At 41.8% G+C, this 26,854-nt stretch overlaps 1 protein-coding gene across 4 annotated transcripts in view; it reads right to left on the bottom strand.

Moving 5' to 3' along the window:
* The window catches only part of kank4 (KN motif and ankyrin repeat domains 4), an 83,904-nt gene that overhangs the window by 12,925 nt on the left and 44,125 nt on the right, over positions 1–26,854 (bottom strand). For 2 of the 4 annotated variants that reach the window (XM_039600666.1, XM_031760231.2), the window contains exons 2-3: positions 6,797–6,870; positions 2,770–6,210 (exon numbers count right to left, since the gene is read on the bottom strand). In XM_039600666.1, coding sequence (XP_039456600.1) covers positions 2,770–6,210; positions 6,797–6,815 — 3,460 coding nt within the window. In that variant the 5' untranslated portion in view covers positions 6,816–6,870. Of the gene's footprint in view, positions 1–2,769; positions 6,211–6,796; positions 6,871–16,803; positions 16,883–25,425; positions 25,649–26,854 lie in introns of those variants that run through there. The other 2 variants (XM_039600667.1, XM_039600665.1) reach the window with 2 other exon arrangements.

A 26,854-nucleotide genomic window follows, 5' to 3' on the forward strand; every position in this document is an offset into this window, starting at 1 on the left:
AGAGCCCATGCACTGATTTCCATGACAGAATCATGCCTGTTTCTAAAGGTCTGCCACCTCAATCACAAGCATCAAGCAAACAATATTTTGAGCCTTGTCCCTTGCGCACAGAGATTTCTCCAAATTTGCAGAATCTTTTGATAATATTATCCACTGTAGATGATGTTTTTGCAATTTAACATTGAGGAACATTATTCTGAAATCATTCTCCAATTAATAAATGCAATTTTTTTGTAAACTGGTAAAATGTTGCCTTTCTGGGATGCTCTTTTTATACCCAATCATGTTACTGACATGCTTATCATAAACTTTAGTCCCAAAATGCTCTTCTAGCTCTTTTTTTTTAGTACCACTTACTTTTCCAGCCATTTGTTGCTCCTACCTGAACTTATTTGACACGTTACTGCTATCAAGTTCAAAATGAGCTAATAATTTTTCATTTAATATGATTTCTACATCCTATTATGAATAAAATATGGGTTGATGAGATTTGTAAATCATTGTATTTTGTTTATATTTACATTTGCACATAGTACACTTACATTTACATTGTTATTGACTTGTATCTCATTAAGTAACAGACAACAACAATTTGCAACTGTATTTCTTTGGGCTAGTGTTAAAAGTATGTCTGTCTGTTTGTTTCTGTGTGCTCTTGTATGTGAATGTCAGTGATTTTGAGCCTGGAAGATATTGGGAAAAAAAACGTCTTGATGCAACGAGTAAGTACAGCACATCAAATGATGTGGAACACTTGTGTTAACACAGAACAGAAAAGCTAGAGCCCCATTTGCTAAATATACTCTATAACAACAAAACTAATGTGGGGGAACAGTATTACACTGGGAAGAAAGATGACCTTTGTTATTAGAAGTGCACGGCAAAATGATCTGTTAATGCAACAACATTGCTTAGATAATGAAAAAGACAACAATTAAGACTATGAACTGAAATCTAAAGCACATACTTCAGTTTTTAATTAGATTTAACTTTCCAAGTACACACCAAGGCCTCGAAGTATTCTCCATGGAAATATATACAGGTCAAGACTATACACCTTATTGACAACATCCAACCTTGACTCTGCCAGGCCCATTTATGTATGTAACTGCACAGGAATTGATTCTGTGTGGGCTCTTATGCTGACTCCCCTTGGCTGTGAGCCCAGTATAGCTGTCTCAGTTGTGCGTGACAGCAGACATGGTGCAGAGTATCTGTAATGTTTTATGCAAGGACATAAGACCGTAGCTTTGAGCCAAAAAACACCAGTTTAAAAAAAATTCCCAGGGACCACCATCTAAGAAGAATGATGCTTTTAGATCTAGTACCTCCCAGGAGACAGCAACATGGAGAGGAGGGTTGGAAACATACTTGAAATTTGAAAATTATCTTTTCCTAATTCCTAATAAATAAATTAGTTGCGGGATTTAACCCTCCTTTGCTTTGTCAGAGATATTTCTCTTATTTTTGCACATGTCCAAAGTTTCACTCGAGGCACAGATTGACTAGAATGAGTAAATTTCTCAATGCAGCAGTAGGCATTTCTTTTTTAATACACAAAGAAGATGATAAGACATTAAAAAGGCCAGACTGGGAAACTTCACGTCAGCCATAGGCACCTCAGAAAAGGGTCTGACATATGCATCTCAAACCTGACTTAAAAACACTCCTGTACCACACCGTGCTCCCGGCACTGAACTGTAGATGAACTTTGAAAACAAAATATGTGTGTGATAGTTGGACGAGTGAGTACCATGACCAGAAACAGGAGAGACGTATCAGGGGAGGGAAGAGAGAGGCATCATCTGTTTGATTTATGTGTGAGGACCGGTGCTTAAGGATCCATTCGACTGTATACTGTAAATAGATGCTTAACCACACGTGTGAACTTTGCCGTGTGATTCTGTCTTTGCATATATTGTGGGGAACAAGAAATGTGTACGTGTGCTCTTGAAGGTCACTGAACCATGTCATTTTGACAGTTTTTAGTAATGTGTGTTTTTTTCCACTCTTGTATATAACAGAAAAAAATGCCTATTCCTAGCTCCCCATCCCTCACCCCTCCTCCACTCTGCACTTCAGAGTAAAACTGACATTTACTGTAGCAACAGTGCTCAGTGTGTTTTGCGTTCTGCGTAATATGTCTTATATTAACAATGCCTGCGCTCTCCAGAAAGAAAAGGCACATCAATTTCAAGATATTAACCTTAAAATAAGTTAAGCAATGTCATTTATTTCTATCGCGATCCTCTTACAGCATCTAATCTCATGACTAAGGCACACTAAAACTTTTGTAGTACTATTACAGTACTATTCATAGAAGCAGGAGAAGTGATAATTTGACAGCATATAAACTTGAGTATAATGTTCCCAGTAATTGAATGGGAGCAGTGTGGTTTCAAGTTGCAATGAAAAAAATCTGTGCTGTGAACACACCATTTGTAAGAGTTTGCTGGTATGCAGGGCTAAGATCTGTGCCTGTACAAGTGAAACCATGGATGTTTGTCTAACCACACTGAAAATGTTTGGGTGTTTCTGCAGGAGTTCTTTTAAGGGAGAGAAGTCAGTGTTTCAGGCTAATGAGCTGCACACATTTATAATACTTCATGACGATTAGAGATCATAAGGGACATGTTGTAATGAAGCGGCATGGCTAATACATCATTATGCTCCTTGAAGGGATCTATTCAGTGACTGTAAGAGAGAAATGGCTTAGCTAATACAAATAGGTGAGCAGCTATCAGACAGACAGATGAACCACAGGCCTACCTTGTTCTTGCTGTTTGCTGGCAGCAGCCGCTTTCTGGCTTGGGGAGTAGAAGGCAGAGAGGACACTGAGGGAGCTGACCAGTTGGCTCTGAATGGAGCTCATTTTGGAAGTACCAGGTTTCCCCGCTGGTTTCCCTGTCGCTGCTGCTGCTGGGGCTGCTTTCCCCGCTGGTTTGGCTGACGTTGCCTTTCCAGCCTCCGCTCTTTTCCCTGTCGTCTTTTTCTGTGTGCTCGTGCTCTCCTGCTGGCTGGCTGTTTGCTGAATGCCAGAGCTGCTTCCGAGATGTGCCCACTGCTCTCCTAGCAGCCCCGTTATCCGAGTTACAACTTGACCCAAAGCTGCAGGAGATGTTGGTGATTCACTGGAGCCTCTTCGAGGAGGCTGGGCCTCCCCGGTGTCGCGACGTGAACCCTGGGCTTCGCTTGAGCCACGGCGCTGAGCTGCTTCACTGGAACCTCTGCGCAGTGACTGTGTCTCACTGGCATCTTTCTGAGGGGACTGAGCCTCACTGGAGCTTCTACGTGAACCCTGAGGTTGAGTTTGAGCATCGCTCGATGCTTGGCGCGGTAGTTGGATCTGGGCTTCTCCCGATCCCCGTCTAGGAGTGTGTGATGCACCAGACACCCTCTGCGGTGCTTTCAGCTCTTTTGAGTCACGCCGAGGTGCAGACGTTTGAGATTGGGCTTGAATTGATTTAGGCCTGACTTGGACTTCACTAGAGCCCGGAGACACGGTCTGAGTCTGAAGCCGAGATTCAGACTGCTTCTCTCCAGACTCTCCAGGAGGTTTCTTTGCTATAGTGTGGTCCTCAACCTGAGGCACAGACGGTGTTTGATGTTTCACCTGTGTTTCAGAGAGCTGTTCTGGGGACCGAGCTTCAAGCTGAGCTGCACTCTGTTCCTGCACCTGGGGCTGGGTTTTCGTCTGCGGCTGGCTCTGAGTTTCACTGGATCCCCTACGAGGACGCACAGGCACCACCTGAAGTTGAGGAGGTGACGGCTGCGCTTGCTCCACTGAGGGTTTCCTGCCTCTTTGTGGTCTTACAGGAGCTGCTGTCTTCACAGCTGAATTTCCATCAGTTACTGCAACAGTGTCAGTGGCTACAGTTTCTTTGACTGCTGCAGACATAACCTCCCCGGCTCCTGTTTCTTTCTTCTCTGTAGTCTCAGGGGCAGCTGGTCTTGTTTCAACCACTTCTGTAATTTCTTTTGTTTCTGAGTCATCTTGTTCAGAACTCACTTTAATCTTATTTTCTCCCGCTTTAGCAGCTGAACTGGCGCACTCTTCATTCTTCCTAACAACATCTAAAGTTTTTATGCTTTCTACAGCTGCCGCTGAGCTTTCTGATAAAACCTCAGCAACTAAACGTTCACTCTCTCTTTGAATTCTTTCGTATGTTTCCCTGTCTTCTGTTCTTTCGCTCAACACTACTTCGTCTCTTTGGCTGCCTGCGTTCTCACTAACCTGACTCTCTGCTTCGACACCTCTGGCTGGGTTGTTGTCATGACGTCTCTCCATCTCTGTCTCAGTCTGCTGGTCTGCTCTCTGGGCTACCTCTGTCTCTGTCACTCTGTCCACAGTGCCCACCCTTTCTGTCTCTGTCCCTCTGTCAACACTGCTGGCCCTCGGTCTCTGAGGATGGTCCGTCACCATCTCGCCTTCTGTTTCTGTGACTTGGTTTACCCTTTCGGCCACGGGGGTCTCGGTCATCTGATCCAGAGTGATGATGCTCTCGGTTAGTGTGCCCCGTTCCATGCTGTTGGCTCTGGGCCTCGGTGGACTTGCCGCTGCTATCGCCGCCTCCATCTCTGTCTCCTGGTCATGCGTGTCAGCTTTTCCTGTCACTGGTCCTTGATCTGTACTTTTAGTCTGTTGTTTTGGTATGCACACTTCAATGCATATTTTATCAGTGTCTGTCCCCTGATCTACAGTACCAGGCGATTCTGTCTCTGTTTCTTGGTGGGTAAAATCTAGCCTTTCTGTCACTGTCCCTGTGTCAATGCTCTCCCTTCTTGGACGTTCATGTGCGGTGCAAACCTCCACCCTCGTTCCCTCACTCAGCTGTAGTATTCTCTCCTCTTTTAGCTTGTTCTCCTCTACTTGCTGTTTCAAAAGAGAATTAGTTCTCTCTAGCTCCTGGCTAGCCTTAATAAGTTTAGCCTCTAGTATCGTTAGCTTCTCCTGCAACTTCTGCATATCATCTGGATCCTTTGGTTTTCCTTCTTTTGCTGCAGTCTCTGTTTCTTTTAAAGCCACTGTGATAGATAGTAATTCCTCCCCTGAAATGTCTCGTGGCAGTTTTTGCACTGTCTGTCCCAGTGGACTCTCTGTTTCTTTTTGTTTGTCAGGTATGTCCAACTGCAGTGATTGTCTCTCCACTTCTTGTGCTGACGACATGCTACGTTCTCCTTGTGCCGAGCTCTCCACTTCAGATAGTAACACATTAGTTTTCTCTGTCTCACCTTGTTTCTCCTTCCCTGTAGCTTGCTTTGATGGCCCAAGACTTGTGTCTTCTAAACGTCCAATGGGTTGAGTCTTTAGGACTAACTTCATCTCCTGTGAAGGTCTCTGTCCTTGCGATTGATTATTTGTCCTAGGATCGTAACCTGTTGGTACTGTAGTAGATAATTTGGAAGCCTGGGCCTTGGCTTGTGCTTGTAGCTGAAGAAGCAGCTGCTCCCGCTCCTCCCTCAAAGAGCAGATCTGAGCTTTCAGTTCTGGGATGGTTTTGACCTGTTCCTCTAGCTCTCTGACCCGCTTCAGTGCAACAGTAATCTGCTGGTGAAGACCTGCCCGATCTTGGGGAACACAGCGTCTTTCTGTTACGTCTGGTGAAGCCCGGAACATGTTCTCTGTTGAGCCGTTTTCTGGTGTTCCCACGGTACGGTCAGGACTGCTCGAATCTGAACTCTTACGCTGCTGTAGCGTGATGGGCATGCTCGATGCTCTGAGCAGATTTGGACGACTCTGAATCTGAATCCCCCCAGTTTTGTCTTCAACACCGCGAGCCCCCGCACCTACTTCATCTTTGGGTTTAGTTGAAACATAGCTAGTTCCTTGACTTGTGGTCACCCTGCTGCTCAGGCTTGAAGTCACGCCTTCATTTGCTCGGAAGTCAAAGATCTGTTGAACCTCTGTCACTCGTGATTTAGGCTTGGGACCCAGGGTAGACGTCCCAGACCAAGTACTGTCCTTTTCCTTTGGGGGAGGCCTTACTCCATGCCCAGGAAGACTAAAATTTCTAGGCAGAGTGCTGAATTTAGGTGGGCCCTTTACCCTGCGCTGAATGTGGACCCTTTTGATTGTGTTGCCTTTTTCAATATCATCAACATACTTGAGGAAATCAAGATCCAGGTGGAAGCCATAGGGAGTCTCCACTGAGTAGGGCAGCTGCTTCCTTTGAACACCACCCTCACCGGCCTTGGACTGAAAGCCATTGGCTGTAAAGAATTAACATCAAATGATTCATTAATGAAATAAGTCATTAGTTGGTGCTTATTTTCATACTTCAGTGACTAGTCATAGTAATACTGCAGTATCCGATACAAAAGAACTAAACATGTGCAATTAGTTTACAATAAGAACATGAACCAAATCACACATCATCAGCATTATTAATTCTTTTCACCCCCTCGTGCAAGCAGGCTGTACTGTGCCGAACACACAGTGCTTCATTATGTAAAACCCGATCACTTACTGGGAAGTAATTATCATGCAGTGATTGCGCCAAAACAAACTAATCAGCATGTAAAATGCTGCTCATGCTGTGTCAACTTATGAATGCAGTATGAGACAGGGGGTGGTTATCACCTGAAGGAAATAAGCCCATAGCTGTTTTTGGCCACATGAAAGGAACAGCGAGATAAAAATGTCACCTTTTATGTCATGAACTAGATTATTTATTGGAATAAAAGCAAAAAATAGAGTCTGACTTATTAAGATTCTCACAGTTGTTAAAAAAAGGTTGCTGCACATGTTAGAAGCAAAGAGGATTGTTTGTTTAACTACAGGCTTGGCGACACTCACCACTTTTCTTGTCCATCATGGGAGGCCGAGTTCTCAGTCATCTACTTGTGTTTGCTAGAGTAGGAGCTAACAGCCTGGGGAGAAAAAAGCAGAAATGAGAGAAAAAAACATGAGAAAATGAAATGTCACCCACTATTATTATGCGAATAGAGCCCAATTCTGCAAGAGTAAACTTTATGGCATTTACATCATGCTTTTGGACCTTTTTTTAATATCAGGAAAATCGAAGTTCAACAACTTCGATTTTCAAACAAAAACAAACAAGACAAAAGCATGTGATCCCTGCAGATAAGGACCAGAAAACATTTCACAGTGAAGTTATTGCTTTCCAAGATTCTCGTAGCATGCTGTCAATGATTACTGTACAATCACATATTGTACAGTCTTGAGAACCCCACTGAAGACAAAAAACATTTAGGTCTGCCAAGAAAAAGCAAAAATTAGTAGAACATTGCAGTTAATTGCAGTCCCGCTGTGCCCATTAGCTTAAATTCGCCTTTCGTCAACCTTTAGGATCCACTTAGGTCAGCACAACCGAGGACAAGCTCACAGATGTTTGCATAATTTGTTCCACATGGAGAAGCCAATAAACCAGAGCTGCTATGACTTTTTTTTTTTACAATTAGTTTATTGCACAGTAGACCTATGCGAGAGGGAAAACAATCCAGAATGTGGAGTCAAAACTTTTAGGGACTAAAAGCTTCTAATAAAATATCCAATACTCACAGTAAAAATAACGGCAATTTGCCCAACTTTGAGTGAGTTGCACAGTTCAAATCCATATTAAATGAAGATTTAAACGCTTGCAGCCAAATATCAGCTCTAAGGCTATTTAGAAAATAGGCACACATTATTCACGCAATTTCCATGCAAATTTATGGCACTGTAGAGGATACCTGCTATGTATGAGACATATAGCACATAAGTGCCCGAGGCTGTGCTTTAATAAGCACTGGAGTTCAAACGTCGACACCTGAGGTAGCTTAAGAGGCTTAAATTAGCATTTTCATTATTTTTAGGAGTTCCACAATATTATATGTAGTATATGAATACTACAGAGGAGTGTTTCACACCCCTCACTGATGCTCTATATTCTATAATACCTCTAGCACTCAGTTTCAAGTCACTGCAGACAGCTGATTCGATGGATACAACGGTGCAACAGTGAAAGCCATTTTTCTTGTTTTGATGCTGTATTTAGATTCAAAGAAGATAAAAGTCTAATGGGAATATGGAAACGCTGTCTTTTAAGAGGTAGTTTTCCCATTTGTGATGACTTCTTTGACGTATGGATGAGAACATTGAAAAAAAAAAGTCACCTGCATGAAGAATCTCACTACTGACTAACCAGTTGTTATTTTTGTTGCAGGAGCAATTCAGATGATCACATTTTCAAGCAACCATGCACCAAATTAAATCAAATGTTTGCACCACAAAGTGCTGAGATTATTTTGAAGCAAGTTCGTGGTCTGGTCTGTGGGAAAAATGTGTCAGGCACTGCTGAGTGAGGACATACTGCAAGGCAAGCATTACATGAGATGGCAATATAATCAATCAAAATGACAGCCAGTCCACCCAGGGACCTAAACAGGAGCTGTGACAAGCTCTATTTGGCCTCCTGTCCCCTCCTGTGCAGACTGAGCCTTAATAATGAAAAGAAGAGGTGACCTAGAGCAAAGTTGTTGTCTCAGTTACAGATGAACAGATAAACACAGACACACAAAGAGAAACACCGATCATCTGACTGACAGTCGCTGCACACAATCTGACAGGGCGATGGCTGCCATGGCAACCACTGCAAATCCACTATTTCTGTGTGTCCCAGGAGTGAGACAAGAGAACCGGCATTCCTGACTCCTCGTGATGCTCAATGCGGCTACGATCACCTCGCTGTCCATAAGGCTTAATTAGCTGATTCGGGAGCAAAAGAATGATGCTGGTAATTGCAGAGCGAAGTACAGGCACACCCCGGTGGCAATTATACACAGTGGGCAGGCAACAAAACCTGTCTTAATTAGATCATTACCGGAGACAGAGGTAGAATGGAAGAAAATGGAGCAGGGACGAAAAGCAGAAGAAGAAGGTGGAGTTTAGATGATAAGTAAGATGCGAGAGAAGAAAAACAAAAGTTTCAAAATGACAGACAGGTTTGACAAGATGGGATGAGGAGGGCAAATGTGGGGGGAAAAAAAGAGCTTCTATAGTTTTCCCACATGAGACGCATTCTACCTGACCTTCCCTAAAGTGGAAGTTACAGGACTTTTGTTTAAAGTTTCCTCTTTTAATTAAAGTCATTCCTAATGTGTGTGTGTGTTTAATGAAGGTCTCAGAGCAACAGAAGGATCGTGTTACATTAAGCAGTGTACTGTGGATGATTAGCATAAATGATAAGACATATCAATCAGTCTATAGTGTTAAAGGCATATGTTTCTAAATTGCAGGCACTGTTATTTTAGCATAACTAGAAGATTACCCAGGTTAGACTAGTAATTAAATACTGAAAGCCCACGGTGACACTGATGATGCACAATACACACTGGATTACAGTCATAATGAGTATGAGCTGAAAGCTCCAAAAGGCTATGCTAATCCAAATTGAAAGTATTTGCTAGAGGCCACACGAAGCTAAAAGGAGGCCACGAGTGTGAGTGTTCAAAACTGTTTGTGTGTGTCAGCACCAATTTAGTCACTCTCTTTGTCAGTGTTTATTTATGTGTGTGTGTGTGTGTGTGTGTGTGTGTGTGTGTGTGTGTGTGTGTGTGTGTGTGTGTGTGTGTGTGTGTGTGTGTGTGTGCTAGCTCTGCCTTCACCATGTAGGTTCACACGTGCGTCAGGTTGAGTCACTGTGTTTGAATACTCCGTGTCTCTCAGACGCACGTAACCCCCTTAAAGGACGTGCCGCAGTCTCTCGACACCAATCCAATAAGTGTGACAGCTGGTCGAGAGGCAGCGATGGTGATAATGGGAAGAGTAATGACAGTACAGTAAATAAGCCCGTACTGACAGCTGGGGGTTTTCATATGTCATCAGTATAGAAACCCCAACCACACTAAGATAAATGTTCTTTTTTTTTCTTTTGCACAGACCACGAGATCAACACCAACATTTATTTAGTCAATGTGTTTTTTTACTTTATGCGAGAGCATCAAATGCGTGTACCCTGGCTGTCACCCTTGCCAGATTATACACACAGCAGTGACTCAGGGATTCACACATGCACATCAGGCAAACACACATACAATTACTGGTGACTTAACCTACCAAGAAGCATTAATTGAATGTCATGGGTCATTACACTGGAGTGCCTGTGTACTGGAGATTGAATTAGTCGGATACACTGACACACAGCAGGACTGGATAGAAGACAGAACAGCAGGAAATGAGATTGGAGAGAGTGAGCGGGAGGCAAGAGGTGGGCGGATGGGAGAGGGAGAAAAGTGGGTGAGAAAGTGAAAAAGAGGCAGAGACGGGAGTGGCAGATGTACTCGTATCTCATGCAAGCAGAGCGGTTTCGCTCTCATTTTTCCCGCTCTCCTGGCTCTCCCAGCATCCCTTCTCTCATTTTCTGTCTCAAACTTTATCTCATAAAAAAGAAATTACCCATGAATTCACTACAATCTCTCATATACTCTGAAGCATTGTGCACTGACTGCAGCTGGCGCTTCAAACACAAGTGCTCATCAGCTGTGTGAAAGTGACATTAAAGAAAATGCACGCAGCAGCAGATTAAAAGAATAACGGGCAGGCTGAGTGACAGTAACACAGGTCCCAAGGTCTTATCACAGGACCGACATGCATGGGAACAGCTATCTCTGTTTACCCTTGTACTGCCCTGAGAATCCGAGCAGGAGCGTCCAGCTTAATGTGCCAACTCTCAGCCCGAGATAAAAACAAATTTGAGGAGGAGCACATGTGGAGAGAAACACAGGGATACAGATAAAGATGTGAATATGCAAACTACTGCTGTTAAAAGCTTATGACAGCACAAGACTGCCAGAGTGCAGTTTCAACAAGTATAAAGTCAGAGGTAGAAACCCATGGTGGGGACAACCAGAGCTTAATTTGCAGCCATATTTGGATGCTTAAAAGTGCCATATTATCATTCAAGGTTACTGGAACTGATTTTAAATCCACTCCAATATACTTGGTTTGGTTTTCCTAAGAACATGAACAAACTGAAGCAAATGCAATTTAAAATGATTCGACACTGGAACATTTCTTTAAACTTCGCTAAAATATTAGAGCATCCCTGTGTGTTTATCTGTTCTTCACCAGTATTGACAATCGCTCATATTATTGTGCTCCAATAATATCAATATTACAATACAGAGAAAGCATAAGAAATGTAATTAGAGCTGAGTAAAACTGACTTCATGGCGTTTCCAAATCATTAAAAGAGCAGTGGGCTCTGATGATGATTTATAGTGCGTTATACATTAAAGCACAATTTGTGCTTCGATGTATAAAAAATTCTAAAAAATGTTATGAAAGCCACAATTCATGGCATGGATACATATCAGCATGCGTACTGTTATTCTTCCTCTGTCACTCAGGGAGTCATATTGCATGAATGCTAATCAAAGTCAAACGTGCGTGAGCTGTGTTACTAAGCGTGTAAAGATAGGTGCTCCTGTATATGACCAGTTAGCCTTTCTAATTAAAATATGAGTTTCAAGAAGCGGTATACTCGGAAAATATAACATAGGTATTCTTTTGTGTCCGTAGCACCGTAGTCCTGCTTCATGTAACATAGTGATGTCAAGAAATCTACACATGTCACTTTAATTACTCTGGTATAATCACAGCTAATTTCACTTTAGCTTGATAACTGGCATCGCTGTCTCACTGAGACTCCTCTCTGCTGGATGTTTTAGCCTCTGCAATCAGCCAGCATTCATCTCGCTGCTATGAGAGCTGTCATCAGGTTTGTGACTGTTTTCAGTCGGTCCCAAAAGGGTGATTCTGTTTATCTGGACGTAGCGTTTTCAATGGGAGAAACGTTTCGATATTCATCCAAAAGACTTCTTCAGCCTCAGCTGACTGCAGGTTTCCCCAACCTTATAAACAGTACATTTGCACAATGACTGAAACCAGCACCACCGAATGAACAATGGGTTGAGAGGTCAGTTCCTTGATCATGAATATGCAAATTATCATGACCATTAAACAACAACCGCTGATCAAAGTCCACTGATCATTGATCAAAGACCAGAATCAACTTTTTGGGATTTACTTACCTGGATGATTGAGCATGCATCAAGACATTTTTTCGGGGGGGGGGGGTGTCATTAAATCTGGTGTTACCCATTTCGTGCTCATCTGTGTCACATTACAGATGCGTTTCCTTTGATACGAGTGTGAGTGAAGGACGCAGCTGACGGTGCAATTAGTTCAATCTGATGAATTGCAGGTGCAGATAACAGTTTTTGCATAATGACTCTGTTGCTACTGTGCAACAAAATTTACCGACAAGTCAACTGGGAACTGGAAAGTTTAGGCTCGCGCAGCTCAAAGAATGCTGTTAGCATCCAGAATACAAGGAGTGAATTGGGGGGACATTTATCTGATATTGCAGAGCTTAGTCTGTCTGTGTTCTGCAGGAACAGATCAATCTCTCTCTGCTCTACAAGAGCTATTTGAGTAGAGTCTGGGCCATCCCACTCCAGTCTAAGATTATCTCTGTCTATTTTATAGTGCATTACAAGAATAAGGTCCTGCTGTATTACATCTTCTGGTCCAATTTATCATTATTTGACTTCACTCCAGACCTTTGGGTCTATTCTAGTTCATCTTCAGTCCTAATCCTGTATGATCCAGTCAAGTTTAGTCTAACAGCGTCTGCATTCATCAGGGGCCAGATTGTTCCCCTCGTGCTAAACAACATCTGGCTTTCAACTCCTGAGAGAAAATGAGAGAGGGAACTTCTGTCTATGGGCTTCATTAAACAGTGGCAAAATTTTCCCACAGGGCTGCAGTGAGCAAGCTATTATAGGTCAGTTAAAAGAGCCGTTTTTTTTCTCTGGAAGAACTGCAAATTCAGGATATGGCCTTTATTGGACAGTTTAATAAGAATCCGTCTTTGAAAGGAGCATGAATTTTAATGTAGCTGTAATAATCAGATGTCTGTACAATAGTGAGTTCACTAGTTACCTCCAGTTGTTGGCTGGTTATCAGCAAAGTCCTTACAACGTCTCTCTTATCAGTTATTCACAGAATGAAGGAAAAAAAACATCTTTCCTAAGCTCAAGGCCAACAATAGAAATGGGTCCTTATACAAAAAGACCAAAAGGCACAAAGCAATGTTTTTTTTATGCACTTGCCGGTTTTAGGACGCCACACAAAGAACTTTGTTTAAAAAGAATACTGCAGACCCCAAGTATTGTACTGATGATTCACAAAGACCATTCAGGATGTATTCGACTCATGAAGGAGAACTCCGAGCTTTCTGCCTAACTTGCCAAATATTTCTGCCTTGCTTTTTTTAACATGTAAGTAAAGTAAAAATAAATTCCAAGGAGTCTTAGTCTTAACATATCTGATCATGAGGTTTCCTGAAAACCACACAAATTGCATAACTTACACTATAATAAAGTTATTTCAGAAAAAAATAGAAACTGTGGGGAAGTGGCACTGTGTGGATATTTACTACCGTGGTTGTGATTTTCACACTGAGATTTCAGTGGGCCACTGTGCAGTGGTTTAAACAGTTTATAACAATGAAATACATACACACTGCACGTCAACAAGACAAAGCTTTAAGATTTAGTTTACCATTCAGCAATAAATGCGTCTACTCTATAATGCAACACAATAAATCTTGTCTTTACCTCCACCGAGGGTGTTATGTTTTTGCGAGTGTGCATACCTGCATGTCATTGTGTCTGTAAACACAATAGCTCAAAAGGTTTTATATGAATTCGGTTTTTTTTCCTTTTTTGCCTGTCCCATTCAGCACTGTAGCAATCAGAATTATTACCTGAAGGCCAAGAAAAATGCCCAGCAGATTTACTTTCCCAAGTGGATCCATGAGATCCAGGCCCCAGATATCTAGAGGGTCCCCAGAGCATGAGCCCAAGGAGGACCACTGGAGGGGCAGCAGCACCACCCTCCTAGAAAAGAGCTAAAAGAGAGCCCCAAACGGTGGGGTCACTCAGCAGCCACGGAGCAGAAGCCACGCAGGGCTGCGGCGACGCCAGGAACCTGCTATGCTAGAGCAGACCAAGGGCCCCCCACCCTCCGGAAGGGGCCCAAACGAGCCACGGGCGCCAGGCGCCGCCCTCAGACCCAGGAGTTGTTTACCCATGTTCTGGGGTGGAGACAAGTAGACCACCCCCGGTCCTACAGCAGCAGGGAGGCCCAGCAGCCCAGACCCCAACCTGACAGCCAACTCCCCCTCCGGCCCAGGGGTGAACGGAGGTGTGAAGACCCAATACCTCTCTCCGCCCGGTCATATGAGGTGTTTTGTATGAATTCTCATAAAAAAAAACTTTGTAGACGGGTAGCGTGGGGATGTTAAAAATCCATTAGAATTTGTCTTTCATCCACAGAGGTCTTCAAGGTCAGTTTAATGATTTATTGGTCGCAAATTGACAAAAAGCCTTATGACTTAGAAACTATGATTCTTATAAGTGTGGTGTGTATTGTCAACATATAAAAAGTACCATATAAAGACTTAAAATATTGTGTAACATTTGACCTCTGACCTCTCCTTCAAGGTCAGTAAATAGATCTGAAGGTCAAAGTGATAATATTGCTATACAGACCTGTTTAAAACTATGTTTCTTACTTCCAGTGTTTGTACTGACAACAAATGAGCATATAGGGAATAATATATGGAGATTCTTCTTCAAGGTCAAATAAAGTCAAACCTTTCTGAAATATCTGTTATCTTTAAAACTATGCTTAAAATGCTACTGCATTTGTTTGTACTGGAAACATTTGGGACATGAGATTAATATATTGGGATTGTAAATATCCAAGTTTCCATGCCAGATTTGACCTCTGGCCTAATTTTTACATTTCACATGTGCCTATTACATCACGTATATTAAAATGGGTTTCAACAGAGGAAATAACAAAAGCCTGCACATTTAAAGAAAGGACAAAGAAAACAAAATGAATATGTAGAAAATTACATTACTGTTCTTGTTTAGTTTGTTTTACTAGTGGAATTACTGGGCATTCAGTAGAACTGTCATGGACACAGCTCCACTCATATGTAACCCTTTCTAAATGTAATGAATGTTTTTCAGATACTGTAGCCCATCTGTCCACTGAGGCAATATGTCCTGCTTAAGTAATTACATCTGCCCTTTAATAGTTGGTAATAAATGTTATTAAGGCCTCAAACAAATTTTCCATTTTTACTCAGTCTTATGACACCAGTCTACAACATAATTAGCTGTTTTCAAATACAGAATGGGTGAGGGGCTGACAGGGTAAGTGCAGTGTTTTATCAGTAATAGCGTGGACACGACCTCAGTGCAACCACCCCTGTCCTGCTTCTGCGCTGTCTGTCAAAGGACAGATAACGCTTATGCCACGCCTTCGCTGCAACTGCCTTTTATCTCTTCTATCTCTGCATCTCTTCTGTCTCCTATTGCATGAGCTCTGTATGCCTCCATAGACATAGTGAAAGGAGCTTATCTTTTCCTCACGTTCTGTAGTGGTATTCCAAAAATGAGGAACAGCTGCAGGCTTTCATTAGCGATAAAGGAGGCGCCGTACCATCTATTATTCATTCTAGTTGGAGATACGTTAGCATTATGGTTACTTCCCCTCATGGATGTTAATAACGGTGGTGAAGCTAATTAGCATTTGGGCCATCTGACTATTGATGTGTCAACAGTTGGTGAAACGATGCTGACAAAAAAGGGTAGAGAGATTTGCAGAAAACGGAATAAATCTGTGACATCTGTCAGAAAGACAGATGGGATTAGGAATGTCTAAGGTTATGCAGTCTGGATTTGAAAGGCTTAGATGGTCAAAGATAAAAAGGAGTGAAACATGACAAACAGCGGAGAGTCAGTTACAGAGCTGTGACGTTATGTCCTCTTTGACAGGTAAAAGCAAGTCTTTCTCAAACACACACACATACAGAATGTATGCGTAACATGCGTAAACTATGGAAGTGACAGCGTAAGCGGTCTGAGATGTGTTTCTGTGAGTGTGTTAACATGAGTTATAAATAAATATGGGTCCCCTTGCTCATTAATTATGGCTTTCTACTTACACAGAAACACAGAAGGCGTGTGCACGCACAAACACACACACAAGTAAACACACGTACAGATTTTGCATAAAAACAGGAAATTCTAACACAGTAAAGCAATCAAGTAAATGATCTGTGCACAGAAGCACATGGAAACGTGCATGCAAGCACATAATTCTGCCAGAGAGGACGAGTCGGCTTGAAGCCAGCAGAATATAAGTGCAGGAAAGCAATTCAGTTTGGTATAGCGGCACATTCTGCAGAACAAGCGGGAGGTCTGTGCAAAGAAATCAACACTTATGAATTCACACTCTATCGCTCTTAGCATAGAGGCAAAACTTCCAGCTTTGCTTCCCTTTGCATGTACAGAAAAACGCACACAAGTTTAGCATGTCATCTCTTTTTTTACTGTGTTTGTCTTAATGCATTATTGTGTGCTGCCTTTTACATCTCCAGCAAATATATCGCTGCCAAAGCTGTGTGGGGGAGCGCTAACATTGTCCGACCAGAACAATACTACCCTCTCTCCATTACACTCGTGCACATCCTGTACATACACCCCTTTCCCTTTTCCACACTTTCTTTCTCACACATCCGAGGCTCCTACACATGTGACCCGTGTTCTAGACTGTAAAAATAGAGCGGGGAGGAAGGAGGAAGGTAAGGTGAACAAAAAAAGCAGAGCAAACAACGGTGAATGATGGCAAATTGTTCATGAGACATGAAAGCTGAGGGGAAAAAATGAAGAGTGGCAAGAAAAACAGAGTTAATTCACAGGGGGCATTTTTTCTCTCACCTGCCATGTAGCTCTTCTCACCTCCTGTCCTTCCTGTTTCTGTGAATGCTACTGACCCTGTCTCTCTTAATATCAGCAGAGAAAGTACGAGAAAAAAAACTGAAAAAGAGGAGGGGAGGATGGGTGGGAAAGAGGGGATGTGTTGGCATATGGTGCCAGAGGTAGAGAAGAGAAGAGAAGAGAAGAGAAGAGAAGAGAAGAGAAGAGAAGAGAAGAGAAGAGAAGAGAAGAGAAGAGAAGAGAAGAGAAGATCAGTTGTCTCAGTGTGATAGATTCACCAGCCTCCTTGGTGCAACCAACTGGCCCAGAAAAAAACAAAAATAACACCCTAATAGACAAATGGGCTCAACAGAAAACACACGAACAAAAACACATACAGACACACAAATGCATGGTAATGAACCACCACAGCCCGTGTTAACAGCACAGAAACGTCCAAGCAGGCATAGAAATAGAAGCTTATAAAGCTCATGATTTGAACAAAAAACAACAGAACAACAGAGCAGTCTTGTCTGTTTTTTAATTTATGCACCTCTTTCTAAGTACAAGTTTGTGTTCATTCATGCACCTACTGTTGCGTGTACACACTTAGTTCTGGGCTGTGTGCATGTGCAGTAGTGTCTGTGTGTTCTGCCTCTGGGCTTAAAGGTCCAACCCTGCAACGATCACACCCTGTGTAACACTGTAATATTTACTGGGGGACTCAAAATTACCCACCCCCTCTACAGTGCTGCCACACGAGACTGGATCAAACTACTTTCAAGGTGCTCTAGACTATCATATCTGTGAAATTTATCAAGTAAACCCCCAAGTTATCTCAGTCTGGCTCGATAACAGAAACCAGTCTAATGAGTAAACCCAGCCTAGCCTGGTTGGCTCTATAGTGTAAATGAGGTAAATAATTAACTGCCTTTAAATAGGCTAACTGCCCAGGCTAATGGGTCCTATCTCTTATCTCACTCCTGCACCAATTCCTCAGTCCAACAATGCTAATTCCTCTCCACGAGTGTGTGCAAACGTCTACTCGAGAGCTGCTTGACATCACAGCATGCAAAGAAAGAAAGAAAAAATCCAGCATGTCATATGAGCAGTGTTGGTCATAATGTGTGCAAAGTAATCAGATTACATTGTTTTTGTAACTCGGTATATTAAGTCATCACACTAAAGTTACAGTTGAGTTACATAAGTTCATCAAAAAAAGGCATCAAAGGTGACCTTTTACTGTGCACTTCTGTAACAATCAGCTGACTTCAGCTAGTATGGAGTGAGGAGACTAAAGTGTACACCTTCTCAGGAGTGGAGAAATCAATATTACTTTCCAGCTGAGCAGCCAAAGCTTGATTTTCAGCAGGTGACAAAAGCAATGATGAGCAGTCAGGCTTGTAGCGGTGCGTTAAGTCTACCTGTACCTGTTTCTAAAATAGAGTCACAGTGGTCAAAACATTTTTCTGTGATCCACTCCAACTCTGCTGTTAGCTTGGTGCTAAAACTTCAAAGTTAAAATGAAGCTCTTCTAGGTATCCTCATTAATTAAGCATCATCCATCATATTTATCATCAATTATATAAACTATTCATCATATATTACTGTCTTATTGCTTATTTTCTTCTTATTAAGCACTTGGTGACAGTGGGAAGGAAAAAAGCCTGTTTAACAGGAAGAAACCTCTGGTTGTTGGTGTACTTTGTAACTGTATTATTGTGCAAGACATTACTTTTTTTTAAAGTAATGACTCTAACATTGCACAAGAGCACACAAATATATCGATAGGCCCAGAATCTTTATGGGGATATATATCGCATAGTGGTAGCAACACCAATCTGTATGCGATGGTCTTTCCTTTTGTCTGGCCAAAAGGGTACATTTTACATTCTGGACACTAGCACTGATGATACTTAAACTGCTAATGTGAACTTTAAACCACTTTGCTTGTTTTGATGATGCTGTTTCAAATGATTAAGTGAATTTAAGAGAGGCACAACATGGGAGTGTGTTGTATTTAAATATTAATGATTTTTTTTAAACCTATTAAGGGCGTTGACTTGCACAAGGAACCTTTGTCAAGCATGAAGTCAGACAATATTCACAGTTTCTGTGGCTAAATCCCTCTCGATATATGTCTAACACACTGCACACAATCAGCTCACATCCTTTCATCTAAAGCAGCAGACTGAAAGAGGGTGTGATGCAGCCTAGGGGGCTAAACTTCTCCCTTCCCAATCACATGAACCTCTCCTGTCAGGAGGTATCAGATGCCACCTCAGACCCTAAGGACTTCTTGAGGATCACTCCTCCCCTGTCTTTTCATTATATGTTGCAGTGATGTTGTCTGTCCATCCTGGTTCCTCTTGTGTTAAAACAAAAGAAAAATGTAACTTATAAGTGGAGGCAAAGTTTGTGAAGTGAGCTGTTGCCTCAAGAGAGGTTCAAATAACTTAATATTGCATTCATGCACAATTTAAGAGCAGCAGGAAATCAACACGTAGATATGTGCAGCACCCTCAGTAATGAATTTCATGTGGTTCATGCCCTTCTCTTCATGTACAAGGCTTTAATCAGACCCCATCTTATATTAAAAACCTTATAGCACATACTTGGGCTTCCTAAGTGGGGGCTTTCCATGATCCCCTGAACATATTAATCTCTGGCTCTCTTCCACAGTGTGTTTTTTGTTCTGTCTTCTTCCTCTCACCCGCAACTTGTCGCGGCAGATGGCTGCTCCTCCCTGAGCCTGGATCTTCCTGTTAAAATTGAGTTTTTCCTTCCCACTGTCACCCAAGTGGTTGCTCATAGCATTTGATTGTTGTGGTTTTCTCTGTATTATATTAATGTCTTGACCTTAGAATATAAAGGTAACTGTTGTTATAATTTGCTACTGAAGTGATCAGAATTGTATTGAACTGTATGAACCATAATAACCATAATAATTCAACCGGCCAACATTCGTGAGTGGGGCATTTGTGACAAAGTCTTTTGTATATCAACAGTCTCAGTGTTCCAGCTGAGGTAAAAACACGCAGTTAAAATGTTAAAACAACACAAAGCAGCATTATGTAAAGTCTGACACCCCAGGATTCTGCAAATGTATGTTTTTAAATACGTGTGGCTGTGTGTAAGTGTGAGAACATAAAAACTGCTGCACTCCACTGTTCAGAATAACAGCTTCGAGTCATATACTGAATGTTTTCACAACGGTGGGAGTTACAAAGAAAAAAAGTCTGCAAACAAAAGTATTTGTTATATGCAGCCTGTAATTACAGCTAATGTTTAGTGGTCACCACCAGGCACTGAATTCATAACTCACTATTACCTAAGACTCGTGCAAGTCTTCAGCTCACCTCTGATTGGATCACAATGTCAAATATTTTGACTTAGCATACATTTTTTTCATCATCGCAGTTCTGGGAACAGCAATTAAAATATTTAGATTATACTGTTAGGAACATTCCAGCTAATCAGTTTAAATGTCTGCTATGTCTCGCAAAATAATTTTGTATAATATTGTTACAGTTTTAGCAAACTGGCAGCCCGGGATTTATGCCAACTCTTGCAACACACAATTATCCATGCAAGTGTCGTCTGCAGTATGTGTATGCTTGTGTCTGAGTGTGTTCAAGTGTGAAAAACCAAAAACTGTTTTTACTGGCAAAGCTCACAGTTCTCAAACCACTTCCAGCAGCTTTGAGCCTTCTGGAGATAAAAGTTTTCTTCTCAAAATAAACTAAAACGTCATCTACTCACAAAGTTTTCAGTTTTTACTCATATACTGTGCTTTCGCACCAGGGTCTGGAAATATGAGTCAGTTTTATACATTAAACTGGGAAGATGACATGTAGGAAAATGGTTCATAGTAAAATTTCACAATTATGAAATGTAACTTGGCAGCAAGGAACGATTTATTAAAAACAAATTTCAGACTCATTTGTTTTGTTAGGGGAGTTTTCATCCAGTTAATCTACCTTTTCACAAGGCCTTCCTAATATGTAATAAATATTATTTTGCATCTGTGAGTCATGGGTAGGCTTGCAGTTCTTTTCACAATACTGCACTATTCCACATTATTCAAGCAAGAACGATTTACAGTATTTAGCAAATATGTTGGCTCACCAGAACTTTCAAACTGATTTTAATTTATAGTCGCATCGCTTTTCCAGTGTTTGAAATGCATGTCGTGTGTATGCATAATTGAAGCCATACATCACTGCTTCAGTGTGCACACAGTCTGAAGGTCCAGTCCATATATAGTCTAGACTAACCTTGCAGCACCAGCTGATGATATTAAAGGCTGTGACCCCCACCAAAAAGAATGTGTACTTTGTTTTCATTGTTCTTGTTTTCTCATTCTTTCATGGAAATCACACATGTAGACACAGACAAGAATAACACCCAAGATAAACACTTTGAGAAGTGCTGCTGGAAGATTCTACTAGCCCCCTTTTTAGCCCCACAAAACTTTGCCTTACTTACATACACTCCTCAAACAAATTAAAGGAACAGATAAAATACTCAAAATAAGACCTCAATTTGAAAAAAAATCATGCTCCATGATTTTTTAGGAATTAAAGGATGACACAACTCTTGATAGAAATGAACATTTTTAACCAACAGAGGACTGAATTAACCCTGAAAATCAAAGTAAAAAAAAGTATGTGGTAGGCTAGTCCATTTTGTGGAAATTTAATTGCAGCAACTCAGTAGTTTGTTTGGCCCCCATGTGCTTGTATGCATGGTCACAATTTCGGGGCATGCTCCTCATGAGATTACTGATGATGTCCTGGGGGATCTCCTCCCATATCTGGACCAGGGCATCACTGAGCTACTGGACAGTCCTATGTGCAACCGGGTGGCACTGGATGGATTGAGACATCATGTTTAAAAATAAGTAAATATATAAGTTCTATTGGATTTCAGTCAGGCAAGTCAGGGGGCAATCAATGGTATCAATTCCTTCATCCTGCAGGAACTGCCTGCATACTCTCGTCACAAGAGGTCAGTTCCAGGAGGAATCCAGCATCCACTTCACCAGTGTAGTGTCTGACAATGAGTCCTTCCGATTTCCTGATTTCCCTCCGATATTTAATGGCAGTCAGGGTGCAGAGGCCTACGCTGTAGAGGTCTGTGTGTTCCTGTATGGATATGTCTTCCCGAACACAACACCAAACAAGTCATGCTGAATGACGGCAAATGCCATTCAGGCTCCATGGTGTTGGGCAAAGGACGCACTAGATAACATTAGTCCCTGAGTCCACACTCATGAAGTTTGTTTCTGCTTGTTTGGTCATAAATGTTAACATATTAACACCAGTGGCCTGCTGGAGGTCATTTTTTATAGCTCATCCTGTTCCTCCTTGCACAACGGAGCAGATACTGGTCTTGCTGATGAGTTACTACGGCCCTGTCCAGCTCTCCAAGTAACTGCCTGTTTCCCAAAATCGCCTCCATGCTCTTGAGACTGAGAGACACAGCAAACCTTCTGGCAACGGCACATATTGATGTTCCATCCTGGAGAAATGGAACTACCTGTGCAACCTCTGCAGGGTCCAGGTATTGTGTCATGCTACAAGTAGTGACATTGGCCCTAGCCAAATGCAAAACTAGTGAAAAAACAGAAAAGATAAGGAGGAAAAACATGTTAGTGGCCTCCTTGTTGCACCTGTTGTTAATTTCATTAACACCAAATTAGCTAAAACTGATTAACAACCCCCTCTGCTACTTTACTGACCAGATCAATATCCCAGAAGTTTAACTGACTCGATGCTCTACTTTAATGTTTCTGAACAGTGAATTTTTTGTGAGCCTCTGTTACTTTGTGTATTCCAAGGAGGAGTATAGAGAGGCAGCAAATGCTGAATTCATTAACGCTAAAAAATGTCAAAATCTTGACAAAATCATTCAAGAGTGAAATAAAGCACCACTCTTGACATTATGCCCACCGACTGAGCATTAAATCAGAATTTCTCCATCTATCTCACAGGTAGGGATGCAACCACTGCAAATTAAGCAGCTGCAATAATGTGATCAGTTCCAGGCTGAATCCCCTTAATGCAGCTTGTTCTTGACTTTTATTAAAAAGTTGAAGCAATGCCTGGGCAAATTCTGTCTGTTCAAGAGTAGCAAATACCCATGACTAAGATAGTTTTAAAATAGGAAAAACAGTGAAACGAGCATCGAAATCGGAATCGGAATACATTAATAATGACCAGGACTTTCCACTCTAAACAAGTGTGTGTTTGTGTTGCTGGGCTATGGTTAGCAGACAGACATCCTGAGGAAGGCCAGTCTCTGATAAGGCCATTAGGCAGGGAAAAGACTGTTTATATGTTGTAACAGAACTGACCACAGAGCGGACGTCACTGCTCAAGTGGAAACGACCTGAGCTATCTTGAACACTGTGTGTGTATGAGAGAGACAGAGTGCTACGAAATGAAGACTGCAGATTAAAATCAATAACTATCACGCTTTTCTTGACTTTCCAATCAAATATGGTGAGATTGCAGAGAGAATACAAAAAATACCAACAGCCACCAGTGCTACCCCTCAGCCTGCTGGTACACGCGCCCCTTTCAAAAACCTACACTGCCTTGTTCTCAAGTTATCACATTCACAAGATTTTCAGAAAACTTAATTTGACTTTTAGGTCGAGGTCACTGCAATTCAAACTCATCCAAGATTTTTAGTAGATGTATCAATTTGAAAATTGTAGATGACTTCCTTCTTGAGTTATTGCATTCACAAGATTTTCAGAAAGCTTGACCTCTGTTTTTGACCTTGAGGTCGAGCTGAGTGAGATTCGAACTCGCCTGAGATTTTCAGTAGATACACCTGTGGTATTCATTTGAAGCCGCCCGCTGCCCGCCCAGCGGGGTGACGACAATACCCCATCAGCCTTTTGTGGCTGAGCAGTAAAAGTGAAAAATACAGCATGCCTTACTTCAATCCTCATCGTTTTCATGTAGATATGGTTGCTATGTTACTATGTCAGCAAACAGTGACAACAACAGGTTGAGTACTGAAAGCTGTCATTTGTAAAATAGTCCAGCTCTACATTCTGTTATTTCAGATTCATTTAGAATTTCCAGATGCTTTTCTTTGTATGCCACAAGAGCACATTTCCATGGTTTGCCCATTTATTTTACGCTCTCACCGGAGCCTCAAAAGAGTTACTACAATCCACAATTTCTGCTAAATCAATAATCCTTTCTCGCTGCCCCAGAGAGACTTCATTAGAACAAATAAATTGGGGAAGCGTATGCACATGTACTGAGGTCAGACCAGTGCATATCAACTGCTTTTAACTGTTTCTCACTGTGAAATTTAAACAACTAAAATGAGCTGGGAAAAAGTGCAATACAGGCAGGCACCAAAACTTTATCTTTGGACTATTTCACTTTAAAAGGCTTCCAACCCTTTTACTGTGTTACTTTAAGTGTAAGTGAGCATGAAAGCCTCATTTCAATTCATTTTATTATGCTTTCATTTGAATCAATGAAGCACAAATCACCTAAATCACTTGTTTGTTTTTTTTATTTGTTTGCCATTCGATCCAATACACCATGTTTATCAGTAATGATGGGCAGTTTATGAGCTTGCATGTTTCCATCAGCTCGCTCGCTACATGTCCAGTGTTCATTGATTTCTGAGAAGCCACTCTCCGGGTATTGCTGGCAACAGTAACTTTAGCATTAGTTTCTTGTTGAATGCCTCCCTGCCTTAAAAAACACAAAACTCGTGTCACTCTCTGACTTTTTGAGATAGTTTTCCGATTTGGAAGGATGGAGAAAATCTGCATAAAAGTGTGAAAAAGGCAAAAAGAAAAAGCGCAAACCGACAAAAAAAAGAAAGAAACCGAGATTTATCATCAAGTGTGGGTGAAGTATGACCGAGCAATAAGCTGATTGCTTCCCACAGACAGTCTCTTCTAAAGGCCTGAACTCTGCTGACCTGTGTGGGCGAAGGAATATACAAACTAAATGCTGGTTTTTAATATCACTAATTAGCATAACATCGAAGAAACCAAATCTAAAGCGCACAAAGGGAGCATGGAGGAAGTACATTTATACAGTAGTTTATGTGTTTATTTATCTGTGTTTCACTGTAGAAGCACAGTGTGTGTTGTTTTTCTCCTTCTTGGTGTCTAGCCATAGGTATTCCTGCCCATGAATCAGCATCAAAGCCACAAAAACTTAAACAATAACCAGAACTGACAGCCGGTGTATCTGAACCTCCCGCCTATAACGGGAAAGGTGTAGGTTATGTATGCAAACACATACAACGATATGAAAGCAGTTAAGACTGAAGCTGCAGCAGAGATGAAAACAGTCTGTGCTGTAGACAATATTACACATGGTGATTGTATAACAGCAAATCAGTCTCAGTCTACATTTAGATTTATTTTCAGAAATAAATCAAAGCCTGTTTCAAGTCTTTCCATGTTGATTTTCACCACACTGTGAGATGGACAGAAACCAACAGATGCTGGGAAAGTAGGAAATCAATCTAGGAACATATGCTTTGGAAAATGCTTTGCAGTGATGTTATCGGCCTAAAAATACAGAATAATGACTCCGGACTCTCAATTGCAAAACAAAAATGCACACTTCCTAATGCCAAAAGAGCACTGACCCATCCGGACGGCGGACCTCTGGGTTGTCTTGGTTTCAGCATTTCCAGCGGTGTGTTCAATTCAACTGGGATCAGGGGAGTTAAGAAGCCAGGTCAGGTCATGGTCATAGAGCCACTAATTCATGGCGTGGCAGGATGCACTCTCCGATTACGGCACTCGTCATCATCCTGAAGCGGCATTCCTTGAATGCATGCCATTGCAATGGGGAATGTGTTAGGTCTGCAACAATATAGGTGGGCGGTGCATGAAAAAAGTAACAACCATATGAACGCCAGCAGCATGTTACATTGAAACAAGATGATTCACTTCACCTGTTAGTGCTTTAAATGTTGCAGAGATCTGGGAAATGATCTGGCAGGCTGATCTGCAGCAAGTCCTCCAAAGCAAACAGCAAAATATGTTGTTTGCTCATGCTGTCTAGAATGGCACATTAAATCTAATTAGGTCTTGTCTTAGTCTGACACCCCTAATAGTGGGACACAATTTCCCTGTGCCTTCCAAAACTGTTCTAAATCTATTTCTTGACACTACAGTAAGGTTTGTGCAGACCGAGCTATACAGACTTGCTAAGCTGTTGTTCAGGTGAAAATCCTCCATCCACTTAACCCTCCTCCCATTCTGGCTCTTGTTGCTGGATAAACAAATGCTCCTCTGCTTCCACTATAACAACTACTGCTATAAGACTATTTTGTGACAACAAAATTTTTCTATTACATAAAAATTTCTAATAACACTTAAAAAGCTTGCAAACTTGCCCCGTAAAATGTTGCTCTCACTGAGGTCCACGGAGACTGAAAGCAGGCTAAGCAATTTGGTGATATGAATAAAAGGTATAATATTATTTGCTTTACTTTGATTGTGATAAGCATGTTACATGAACCATGCCACACACCACAGCACCTACACTGTCCACCTGCAGCCGAGCACATCTGAGCTCGCTCTGTGCCACACTGTACACGTGGAAAACAGCAGTGGTAGCCGGGAGGCTGCGTCAGCTCTCTCACATGCAATTTGTTGTTGAGTCTGATGGGAAGCTACACGGGGTCGCGAACTTGTCTGAACAGTTCCCAGGAATCTCCCCTTACATAAGTGAAAATGGGGGTAGGGGGTATGTGGGTTATGTGTGGGTCAGAGGTGTGTTGATGCTAAAGGGGTTAAATCCATTCGTTTGGTCTTCCTTCTGCAAGAGTATCTATGAGGTCCTAAGATTTTACAGATAGGACAACTAAACATGATCGCCATCAAAAGGTTTCAAGATGTGGCACTTAATCGCACAGTAATGAGGCCAAATGGTTATAAAGACAAACATAATTTTGTACAACATATCTCACAGACTGCATCTCCCGCTTCAGACCACTGAATAGTGCTCACACAAAGCAGAGCCATTTTTATCCGCCCTGAGGGAGTCCTTTGTGTGGATGTAATGTT

Source organism: Oreochromis aureus, linkage group 17 (assembly GCF_013358895.1).
Source record: "Oreochromis aureus strain Israel breed Guangdong linkage group 17, ZZ_aureus, whole genome shotgun sequence".
NCBI lineage: Eukaryota > Metazoa > Chordata > Actinopteri > Cichliformes > Cichlidae > Oreochromis > Oreochromis aureus.